Below are 12994 nucleotides of genomic sequence, written 5' to 3' on the forward strand. Positions count from 1 at the left end.
AACAATTAGCCACAATTTACGTAGAGCAAAGGCGAATACCAGTGAGATTACGTAGCAAATGATAATGTTTATCTTAATCATATGACAAAGTTATTTTATTACCATCCATTATCCATTCTTTGCAAAATAATCACCTTTAGTGAAGTTTCAAAACATACCGTTTGTGTTTTTCTGCCGTGAAGGGCGAGAGGATTGGATTATAGATTATCAGGATGACTATCAGAAGGCTCGTACCAACGATAAAACAAGTTGTCGAAAGGTAGACCGCGGTCTGAAGTTCAACACAAACGAGGGCTGGATAATAAGCAGTAAGCCTAGGCTAACATGTTACACTGAATAATAATTGTATTGCTGATACCAGTTAAGATATCTATTAGTCCTACTCGATTGATCAAAGGCATCAATTAGGTACGAGTTGAAGCTCACCAATGTAAAAGAGATTTTCTCTACTAGTTGTTATGTTTTCAGTTGTACCATGCATGGAAATGTGACAAAACCGCTGAAGCTTATTAGTTAGTCGAAAAGAAAAAAAAACGGGATCGAATTTACTCCGTATTTCTCCGTAAGATACCATTAACGTAGCTCGCATTCTAATTTCATGAAAATAATTACAAAAAACATGCATTGCTGTGTTCACGTACTTACCCTATTTTCAAATAGGAAATCAAAAAATTTCGACGTTCGGGAGTCTTGCTGAAGCCTGTTAATTAATTGATCTATATTTTGGTTAAGTTTGTCCTTTATTGCTGAAGGCCAAGACCAGCTCACGGACTTCCCTGTTTCAGCCATAGCAGCAATTTCCTGACGTGTCACCAAACGTATATATTCACACACGGAGCCGAGTTCCAAGTTTAGTGCAACATAAGATTTACACTTAGTTTTTATTTTTTAAGGAACTTTAATATAAGCGGGTCTTGACAACTTAAAGAAATAATACTAGCGAAGTTCCCAGTACTTATATCAACGCACGTAAAAGAACCTCGGCGTACGCTTGGAGACAGACATACTACTGACGTACGTTAGGTATTATATCGGCGTAAAAGGCGAATCTACGATAGTTTCGTTTGAAAGTACCTAACCGACAAAACGTGTATCAAGCAGCGTCACGTGGAATGGGCTCTACTTTCAGGTTGATTTATCCACAAGGTTAGAACTAATACAAGCCAAAAAGCTTCTTTCCTTCAGTGCGTACATGTATTCTTACATTAGCGTAATAAACGTACGCAAATTACGATGATAAGAATCGTATTTTTTTTAATGAAGTGAAGCGCCGTCAGCATCAGATGTTATAGTAACACTATGGTCCTCGAACAGAAAGAACTCAACTGACTTGCGGTGGGAGAGACGGACAACGTAGGGTTACTTTAAGGACTATTAAGGTGAACTAACGCCATAATTAAAGCTAGAATAATTGCAACAGCATTTGCTAATAACTGCAATGATATCGAAGCGAATCGAACCGGAAAAAATGAGGGCTCAAACGTATTGAAGCCGTCTAGTCATAGCTTAGCCCGTTGTTGATACGGCCCAATTCCATCACAAGGACCTCAGCGCATCGACCATCGTGGCTATAGACATAGTTTCGCCTTGCCTGCAACGGCTTAATCATCCAGAAATTGTTTTTTGCCGTCGCACCGGTTTGTCCAAAAACACTAACCCGATAAATATAATTCATGTAAAATACATGAATTAACTACGTAGAACCTAATATGTCACACCCACCTCCTGACCGCCGACAGGATCTGTTGACAATATGGCAATAACAACGCTGCATAATAGAGCTGAAAACAACATATTTTTCTTCAAATGAACTTGTTTAGCATCCACTTTGTATTTTCGTTATCCTACCTGAGCTACGCGTTCACATCGAGGTACAAATATTGAGTTTGGGCTCAGTTTCTTCTGCTCTTCGTTAGGCCAGGAGTTTCGGAGAAACAGCGCAAATAACAATTAAAAATCAAGCTAATGTTCACGAATGGGAAAAGTACGGATAACGCCAGTATAAGGGCGTGCCCTTTACGTCCTTTTGCTGAACATGACGAAACTTTTTTCCACCTAGTATTTCAAATACACACGCTTACATACGTCTGCCAATAAGCCACCGAATCTCTATTCTGGAGATGATAACGGGTAGAGGGTAAAGCAAAGCTAGCTAACTAAAGTGTCAAACGTTTGTTTAGAAATAGGTTATTTGTTAGAGTTTTGATTTGACCGTATCCCGAGAAGTAGAACTTCGTCAAATTTATAAAGTAGCACTTTGAGCTCAGAACGAACGAAGTGGGCTAGTCCGTCATCAAACGCGAAGCTCGTTCTGTCACTGGTAAAAGCGGAAAGGCTGCAGCATAGACTAAATTTCCTACAATTCTTTCGTTCAAGTCGCATAACGTCGCGTAATTATGGGAGGGAGATCTATATGATTTTCAGGTTAGGTGACGTAACTCAGTATGATCAAGTAACGAAAAATACTATGGATTTTTTTTACAAACCCATGGATTACCGGAGCCTTAGTTCCGTCGTCTTCTTAAGTTCTTTCGAAAAGGCAATTGCTGTCAATGAGTAGGAAGTTGGCACAAATCAGTTAAGTCAAAGTCGTACTATGTAGTCAGTTCCGGCTCTTCAATATGACTTATCTCATATTTTTAATTTCCCTGAAGTGAACTATTATCGTCCATATCATTATGAAGTACATACGTGCAATATCACTTCTTTATTAGGTTTTACATGTTAAATTGCATAGAGCATCGTACCGTTGACGATATACAAACGTGGAACGAAACGACGGTCTAAGTGCCTGTTAATGGGGTGAGATATAATCATAGCGCTTATTAATTAATGACTCATTACGGTAATGGCTGTTATAGCGTATTCCCGCTATAAGAACTCTTGCTGTGTAAATGGTGTACAAATAAATTTCATGAAAGCTATCCATTACATCTAGTTATGTATTTCTTAAATAAAAAATTGCTTTTTAGAGTTATTCTATATTTGAATATTCATTCAGAAGCAGGCATTCATCGTATATGGTGTCTAAGGCGGAATATTTTGGGTGTCCTCAGTCTCGCAAACGCGAGGCGCTTCGAATCTTTGATAGACACTAGGAATTATTTCGAATTTTCAGCTCCTGCAACACTTATGCTAAAGTAGGTTTTGGAGATAGATTACGCTTGTAGAGTTTTCGTAACTTGGCCGATGAAGTATTTCCTGCCCTGACAAAAATCCAACACAGTCTACAACAGAATTAAAGTAGTAATTATTTACGAAGTACAAATTAATACTAAACAAATCGGTCGATTATGGCTTAGTAGCATTACAACATCATAAATGGTAAATTGATAAACTGCGAAAAATGTTCTGATGTAGCATGAAATTGTCGTTAATTCTGTATTATTAATCTAATCTAAAACCTGTGAGACAAACTAACATAGTAGTTAAGGCGCATTGGCCCTTCCTGTTAAACTTTTCTTACTAGTACAATGCAAATATGAAGTATTTTGACAAAAGTTCCAGGCCAATATGTTACGTGGGACTCAAACCGTTGCTATTATAGTTCTACACTCTCCAACTACGAACGCTTTTGTTATGCACAGATTTTACATAAGGTACACATTCGTATCGAAGAGGGTTTCCTTGAATTTGTTCGACCCCGAGCTCGCTTTGTCGTTCAGCAACGTTTTCCCGTTTACATGCCAACAAGCTGAGATCCTTAACGTACACCTGAGACGAAGGTGGAACCGGATTCTCGGCCCCTCTGCTAGCCCCTCACAGTCTCTTCCAGAAGATGCTCTGTCGAGGTGTCGGAGTTTTTATTTCGGGTTTGCACCGAACCAACCTCTTCATAACGTCAAAAAAGACTATCTAGCATACGACTATTGGTACCTCAGTTTGTCCTTGAACATCTATACAAACGACGGTAATTCGGCATCGGCTAATTAGATGGTGCAACACGCACCGTTCATTGTACCGCTAGAACGACTGAAGAATACCTGTTAGAGGTTGAACGAAATGAAAGTTTTGTCAGCGCTCCTGACCAGAAAAAATCGGGTTTAGAAAAGATCGAACCCAGACAAATCGCAAGCAGCATAAGACGGACACGGAGAATATCAGTTGCGAAATCGAACATCTTATCCGTTTCTCCAATGACACATTCATATTGTGCAGGCAACTATAGTACGATGGCAAAACCTATTTCAAGTATTTGATTAATTCTTCGTCTGTTTTTTATCTTCCGCCAACAATCTGGACTCACATCTTCTTTTGTACGCCTAGTACTCTTGACCTTAAAGAAGGAAAGAAAGCTTATTAAGCGAAATCGAAGGTATCTCAACTGCACAACTTACCCGGAAAAGGCAACAGTTTATTTCGTATGTTAGGTATGTTGAGGAGAAGTTTTGCCAAAAACGCCGGTTTCTAAATGAAAGGCAACTACGCAAGAGCTGTTAAAGCTTGTATCAGAAATATACGTTCTGAATTAGGAATCAACGGTGTTGATAAATGTTGCCCAGCAGGAAACGAAGCCTTATTACGATCTTGTGATCAACGTTTTGCTGAAGCGAATTAGGTAATGAAACCTATCTTTGCAAACATATTGAGTTAATCAAAGTGTGGGAAATATAGCTCTGGTACTTACAAGGTCTAGTCGCCGGCAAGGACGCAGTCGTTCGGCCTGACGGTGTATAGTTAGGTTTCACTAAGCTACTAGACGAGTTTGTGAGCATTGCATCGCGTGAGAGCTATCCTGAACAAATAAGAAATCACATTATCTTAAAGAGCTACATGCGTCTAAGTGATTCTTCAAAATAAAATAAGCATATTTAGGGCCTTCGGTTAATGCTCTGTCGCACTAACAATCGCCTTAATATTGTTGCGGTCGCGGGGACACATAAAAGGCTGTTATTACGTGAACTTTGCCTTTAAGAGAACGATTCGTTGGGCATCTCCAAGATTTTCACAACAAAACCCATTCCAGTTTACACAATTGTAAATAAGCGTCTTCCGGACACCTACGCTAATAATAAAGTAGTCAGTACATATAATAACGAATAGTGAAAGCGGCTAAGTTTCTTTTAGATAGTGTTTATGTTTTTCGCCTTTTAAGCCTGCCCCTTGTGCGAAGCTCAAGTAACACCTTGGTAATACACAATGTAACCAAATGGCGACACGCCACTCAGCGTAATGGGCATGTCATCGACAGTGAATTCTTCTTCTTCCTCTTCTTCTTCTTCTTCTTCTTCTTTGCTATGGGAACTTGACCGTCGTCCAAGGTAAAAGAACAAAACGAGTGGTTCTTTAACAGCGTGCGAGACCGCAGGCAGCGAGCGACGACTGGCGGGCGCCCGTGCGCGATGGGGATAAAAGAATAGTGCAGATACTTAAAAGTCGACCTTCGCCATGATAACAGCAAATAATGAATGCGCTGGCATTTTTGGACGCATGTTTAGGTGTTACCAGGTATACTTGTATAATACAATTCATAGTAAATGTTGAACTTAGGATCGAAATTTATAGACATATACATCTCCTGAAAGCCGTACGTGTACAGGAGCCGCGTGCAAGCAGGAGTACAAAACCAAATCATCGTAAGTATACAAAGACAAAAATACATGCGTGCAAGGGAAGCGCGAGCGAACCCTAAAGTAACTACAATTACTATTTAGATGCTATCGCTAATATTGGATAAAGTCGCCAATTTGAGCGTTTACATTAGAGCACAGATACGGGTAGATTGCTTATTAAGCGGGACTGCTTCCATAGCTCAATGATGCTATGGCGGGGCAGAAACCTTGCCAGTATTTAAGTCAGGAGACGACTGCATCAGTTGCCTAGGACGCTTTCGAAGCATTGATGTCTACGAATCGTCCCCAATTCTATCAAAAGGGGGCACCAATTTGAATCGGATCCATATGTTGAACAATAGAATAGAATACACGTATTCAGGCATATAATACAATGACAAGAGGCAAAGCTCGCACGGGACAAGTTCGCATGGTTTAAGCTTTTGCTGATAGATCAATGGGGCAAATCGATATTGAGGTATTCAGTGTTACTGTTCTATTTATCAATATATCAGTAAATTGATAAAAAAAAATATGTGATCAGAATAAATGGAACACAGACACTTCTCGAGATCTTTCCCCCTGATCTGGTTCTCAGATTTAGATGGTCCACCTTCTACGCAAAAGAATAGTCCATAAGAAAATAATTCATGATTTTCAATTCGGTATTGTTTACCATAATTTATTTAGCACGGTCGTACAATTGGCCTATTAGAATGCGGATCTTCACCGATGCTCTTTCCCAGCATTCAATTTTTCATTTAAATGATGCTATATGGTGTTTCGTGTCTAGATTATTAAAGGAAACCCTTTAACATCACGGCGAGTCCCAACGAACGGTCGCAACCAATAGCCAGCCATTCGAAGTCAATGGATCTTTCCAGCCAGAATGTTATCCACATCTACGGCGTGCTCGCCAAAAACCATCCCCAGCTGTGAATAGATCACATATGCCCCTATGAAAAAGAATTCCATTGTAGAATAAAAACGATCGAGCAATAATTTCATTTTCAACAATACGATCTTCAGCAATTCAAAATGTCTATTAATATAGAATATATTGTTGCTTGCATATCATGCACAGCGAAGATTTGTCCATGTGCTTCTGGAAGATACCCTGTTACCTAACATTGCTATATTAAGTTAATGTAATCTATCTATCGAGCGCTGGAAGCTTTATGTGGCAAATTTGTTGCTATTTGATGAAATTTATGCAGCGTGCGCTTCGTGTTGTCCGACTACCGATAATTACTTCGTAACCATATAATAGATATGCGACCAGTAAACGGCAAAGTTACGAAGTACGTATTTAGATATGGCTATTTTCGGCCAATAAGCTGATTGATATACCGGAACAGTCTGCTTTTAGGCCATAATTAGGTTCAGCATGGTGCCTAAATTGCCAAAACTGATACGTCGAACGTAGCGCCTCAAGTTGTCAACAGTCAACTTATTGATGACTGACTATTTCGAAATCTTATTATTGCGAATTGATCGTTTCAGCTTAGACAGCCACCAACAATGCAGAAGTGACCTAGGCGAATTTCCGACAGTTCGTAAAATCTTTTTCTTTTTTATCAGCCTTCACATAAGCGAAGACCCGCACTACCGAACTGTCCTTCAAAAAACCTCCGTTGGTATAATATGTAGGTTCTCGCCCTGCCCTTTTTCCAGCTTTTTTTCTAGCTTTACCTTTTCACTTTCGGCTATTCTTCGCGTCGTTTTTACACCCCCGTGATCTTCGTCGTTTAAACGCACGGCGATTGGGCACTTATCTGCGCAATATTTGAACACTTTTTCTCTCGATACGGAGTTCGCTCGGCGACCTACGCCCCGTGCCCCACGCTCTTCAGTATTCTAGCGGAGGTAACCGTTCTATTTCTTGCACGTATACTCCAAGTGCATATAATTCGAGTTTGAGCGATAATACGTTTCGGCAAGCAAACGACACAACGCTGACAAGGACGGTCTCGCTTGGACGCTATCGAATGTCGATTGCTTTAAATACAGGGAGCGCTATACGTAGTCGCTAGAGCGACAGCAACGGCGAGATACAGAGAGAAGACATATGTTTGACAATTTTGCGTTGAAGAGTGTAAGGTCTGCGCTGTACTAGCGGCACTGGCAGTCGTCGATATAATCGATATCTTTTTTGATTCTAGAGGAACTTAACTGAGCCCGAACTATCGACCTGCAGCTGGATACTTCACCATTTTTTACTCATTTATGAAACACTATACTCTTATGTCGATACTACCCTTCACAACTGAGAGTAATGCCTTTCATGTGCGTTTCTAACAGATCTTCTTTACTATCTTTCAGCTTGAAAAGCCGTCACAAATTACCGAATAAAAAATTTATCCTCAACGATTTTACGAGACAAGCTAGTGAATGTTTCTATATTTTTGATTCTGTCTTCTCATCTCTCAACGAACCTTTGACGCGGCGCATCTTTTTGCCCAACCCAGTTCTCAACACATTCACGGGTAATATATACAACGCTTTCAACAGCATTTCTAAAAATACTTCGTGGGCACTTCCAGTCAGAGCTGCAGCCGGCTACCAGATAAAAAAATCACATTTTCCCGTCCAATATATTGGACTTGCACTTCCTAGCTATGTCCTAAATTAATTAACTGGATAATTAATAACTATCAGATTTTGCGATGATATCTGTGACGGGCTCAGTGTCTGTTCAATCTGAAATACTGAATTGAACTTCAAGTTCGGTTGTTCCCGGTTCGGTTCGGTTGTATCTCCATTCTTCTGCTTCACGTATCTGGCCGTAAGTCGTTCTTTGCTTTGTCCAATGCTTTCTGTATGCCTGCACGCTTTCTGTCTTCCTTTACCACTTGGTATCATGGATTCTTTGGTACCTAGCTAGCTAGCTAGCTAGCTGATCATTGCTTCATATTGTCAGATCTGTTAGAACAGAACAGGTGTCAGTGGTGCCTTGTCAATTATCTATACCTTTTTACTATTTGCGTTTGTTTCATAAATCATGTAGACAATATGTTTGTCGTGGCTAACGTTATGATGATACCCCCAGTGATCGACATATATAAGTCAACAGAGGTACTTTCAACTATAATAATTTAGTGTACTAACAAATTTACTAGTATAAGACCACATCAATGGGCATGTGCCCAATCAGATTAGAACCGGGAACTCTCTATTTTTAAGCCGTCGGCGCCACCGCCTACTCTACTTCGTTGGTGCACGATTTCCATTCAGTAGGGCCCCTGCTGTGCTACACTTTACCTAGAAAAAAAATATATACGTATATGCTGTCAAAAGGTGCATCAAACTTTGAAGTGAACCATGTTATCAAAAAGAGCACCTAAAAATTTAGTGGTTTTCTCAACATAGCCCAATACAAATAACTATTTCTAAAGACGTTCCTAAGACTTCGGCCGAAGCTCTAAAGACAGAACAAATAGAGTCTTTCAAATATTGTTATGATCCGACGACTTACATACTTCTATATTTTTTCTCTCAAAAATGCTTGAAAATTGTTTCTTTATTTTGAAACAGCTTTTTTTACTTAACTTAGAACCTTAATATATGGGGATTGAGTGATTGTACAAGTTTTCTGCTATGAATTATTTTTTAGGCTTATAATCGAACATGCCGCTGCGGGAGCGCTCGAAGGACACAAAATCTACCGATTTGTCTAACAACGTTCGATGTTTCTACTTCGAGGGATTTCTCTGACCAGTTTCTTATAGCTTAATGTGATTACAAAGAATAAACTAGGTTGTCGATCAGCGAAGGGATACTGAAGCGTTATTCTGCTGCGGTTCTGGCTGTGTCTTACGTTTAGGTTAATTCATTTCAAACTTTTGGCCTCTTCATATTCAATTCCTCTAGCCGAAAACAACGAACATATCTAACTAGGCCTTAAGGCACTTGAAGTAAGTTTCCTATACTAACAATCATTCCGCTTTGTCCCTGTCAAGAGACCTTAGTAATTTCACGATTTCTATTAAATGCCCCATAAACGGCCCACTCTGGCCGATCAACTGCTAAATGCGTCTGTGTAACTCTGCAAAAATGCACACTTGAAGCTTTGAACTAGTGTGCTCTGATCACAGTCACCATGACGTCACCATCAATAGATCGCTCCGCGAAAATGCACTCCAGCGCTAGTCGCATTGCGCACTGTCGTATTGTAGGTAAATGGGCCTGACCGGTGCCATATATTCCTTATTATTATTATTATCTAATAGCAGTCATACAAATACTAATGATGATGATGATGACGACATAACCCGTATCTTGTATAATAGTTCACAAGCTATGCAAGGCGGCCGCCGTCATCAAGAGCGTCGCGCCTCGATAAAAACATCGTCTTTCAGCGAAATATAAAACAAACATATATATTTGCCCCGTGCTATATCTACTGGACGCGGCATTGATCGATCGATAGATGCTACACCGCGTTCAATATCACCGCAAATCGTGATAGTAGATACGTCTAAAATCGTCTACTATTGTAGTCACCTTTTACGGAAAGCCGCAAAGCGTAGGTGCAGAGGACGCTCGACGCAGGAATACTGCTGTGTATTATAAAATTAAGAGATAATGTTCACTTTAAGAACAGCAGCAGCGGCGGCAGTGGCGGCGGTCACAACGGCAACGAGTCTGTAAAAGCTTCGTTGACAGCGAGGCAATCGCTAAGCAAAAAATACGGCGTCTTTACACACGCACCTTCACACATATATATATATATATATATGTATAGTTTGTCATTGGCGGGGTATTGTTGCTGAGAAATTTAACCAGAATGTATTCAACTGCTACTAAATGTAAATTCGATCCGAAATCTGAAGGCGATCAGGCAGCGTAGCGGACGCTCAGCCGTTCAACTAACGTCTGACTGTTGAGCGGCTGACTGCCTGGACGCCTGGCCGATCGTTTCAACAGCAGCGACCGGAGCACAACCAGTAGTAGCCAATAGTAGCGACAACAGATTATTAATTTCATAGGAGATGCTGCCGCGGCCGCCGCCGCCGCCGTCGCGGTGCTGTTATGCAGAAGACCGATCCGAAGCAACGTGAATACGAGTCGGACGGTTCGTTCGTCACTCACCTTGGCTTCGCTCTGCACTACCCAGAACCGCCCAGCCAGCCAGCCAGCCAGCCGCCCACCACCCACCCACCCAGCGGCTACGCCATTGACTTTCTAAATATTTTAGATGAAATTTGCTGCCTGTGTTATTACCAGCACTACTGAAAGAGAACATTTCTTCAAATAATATTATTCTATTAATGAAATTATAGGAGCTAAACATGATTAATATTAGTATCGCCATTGTGACTGTTCTATAGAATAATGGTGCTTGTCAACATTGCGATTACTGAAGTTTTCCTAATGGAATATAACGAATGGAAAATTCAGTCCCCTTCAATTATGTTGTTTTCGTAATTGCTTGTTAGGTTTGGTAGGATAGAATAGTATAGTTTTAAGGGCAATGCGTGACGACAAATTTAGCCACGAAAACTTAGACATGTTACGGCTGCTCGGTGTTTTTGTTGAGTAGGTCGAACAAGATAGTTGAATAGATAGCTAGCGCATGTAGTCCTTTAGCGGGTAGATCGCGTAGATATGAAAGACGCCGCTCAAGTCCAATATAAATTTTCGTGGCCGCGAGCAGATCTGACTGGCAAATCGACCATATGTATTTACCCTCGTTAGGTAGACTATAACAGTGGCTAGAAACACGAACAGAATGTATACACGAGGACGCCATTGTCTTGTTTACGTTGATATACAAATCAGCTAGGCCGTAATGGCAACCTACTAATCAATTTTCCTATTACTGTGTTTGCATAGCTGTCGCTAGAGTATGTGCTCATTCATGAAACCTAGGCGCGACGCAGGCTCCATGGCAAACGCCACGTGATGAATAGTTTTGTTTTTCCTAAAGGAAGTATAACTTGACCCTGCATAGCTTCCATACTCAGAAATTCTGTCTATTTACGCAAATTTAAGCTCTGAATTCGTAGCCAGTAGATCGGAGCATCGTTTTAGTTGTTCCGTTTGCCGGCAAAAACGCGTGCCGGCCTATTCTGGCCGGTCGGTCGGTCGGTCCAACCTTATCGCACGTCTTTGAAAAGCAGGTTTAAACCCTTCTAGCTAGCCTAGGTTCGTTACAATGAGATCTATCCACATAATGTTTCGTAGTTAGTCGGCGAGTGCGACTTTAACGTCAAACATACGGCGCGGTGAAAAAGCTACGACAAAACGGCGATTTCTCATCACAGATTTCTAGCTCTTCGTAATGTGAAACGTAGAACTATTTCCACTAAAGGACGACAATAAGCTTAGGTAAGAAAACTCGCTCACGTACACAAGCGGAAACCCAGTGGAAACAAAAGGGTTTCCAAGGCGACGAAAAGTTGTGCGTACACAGTGTCTAAATTTAATCGTCACAGTTCTTCATTGAAGCCAAGCTCTGAAGAAATTGATCCCACTCTGGATAGAACTCGTTAGATCCGAAAACTAGCTATCTCCATCTGGCATTAGGCCGTCAAAAAACAGAAGCTTTCTAACAAGTTCTCCATGCCCCGTGCATCCATAAGTTTTTCAGTCTAGCAGAAAGCAGCAGCTGGTTAAGAGGGTCTCTTTGTGCAGATTCGTAGATTGATAGACTGGAGAAATTCAGAAATAACACGTTCTCCAATTGTGCTTTAGTTACCTCGTCGAGAAGCTGTCACACACATACAATGAGAATTGTATAAAATGTTCGAGAGAAAACCATCAGCCTGTAGCTTCGGGAGGATATTCTTCTATACAAAATTGGAGGCTACATTAAAACCCAACAATATGGCACACGCAGATCGTCGCAGCTTATTAGGTACGTTTGATGGCAGTCGAAAATGTTCCGCACGCTGACATCGTAGAGCAGTTGGACTGTATGACGGGGACACGCGCTCGTTTTGGCGACGCCGCATCCTGTCGTTGATATGGCAAACGCGTGCTTGTCCTTGATCCGACCTTGTCGTCTCGTTTAACTGTAGATCGTTTAAAGCGAAAATGATGTCCTGTACAGAAGAAAACTATGTTATCCCTTCCTGCGGAAGTAGTTCCGTTACAGGCTGCTGAGATCATGGGAAAATGTCTTAGGACCGAATTGCTAGATCCGAACACCGAAACGGAGCGCTCATGTAATACCGTTTATATGGACAGTGAGAATAAATTTCCCTTCTTGTCGGTACTGTTGTTTGAAGCTGTCATTATGAGCTCTACGTGTTCCGGCACAGAGTTTCCAGAAAGGCTACGCAGAGATCGGGCTAACTTCGACTATTTTGTTCCGCTGTGCTCTCTGCAATCTCAGCTTAGCAAGAGGACCCGGAGACTCTCCTACCAGCCTGGATGATCGAGCATTGATTAATTTTGTGTTGACGGTAAGTTCCGCCAATGGTTCGACAAGCAGATCG

General features: G+C 41.1%; 1 protein-coding gene across 2 annotated transcripts in view; it reads right to left on the reverse strand.

Moving 5' to 3' along the window:
- The window catches only part of LOC111259945 (uncharacterized), a 6772-nt gene extending 3845 nt beyond the window's left edge, over positions 1-2927 (reverse strand). Inside the window, exons 1-3 of one of the 2 annotated variants that reach the window (XM_022832357.2) lie at positions 1849-2927; positions 646-801; positions 159-271 (exon numbers count right to left, since the gene is read on the reverse strand). In XM_022832357.2, the coding sequence (XP_022688092.1) occupies positions 159-271; positions 646-789 (257 nt within the window). In that variant the 5' untranslated portion in view covers positions 790-801; positions 1849-2927. Of the gene's footprint in view, positions 1-158; positions 272-645; positions 802-1722 lie in introns of both variants that reach the window. The other variant, XM_022832355.2, reaches the window with a different exon arrangement.
- Positions 2928-12994: the final 10067 nt, after the last annotated feature.

This window comes from Varroa jacobsoni, unplaced genomic scaffold (genome assembly GCF_002532875.2).
Source record: "Varroa jacobsoni isolate VJ856 unplaced genomic scaffold, vjacob_1.0 scaffold_387, whole genome shotgun sequence".
Taxonomy (NCBI): Eukaryota; Metazoa; Arthropoda; class Arachnida; order Mesostigmata; family Varroidae; genus Varroa; species Varroa jacobsoni.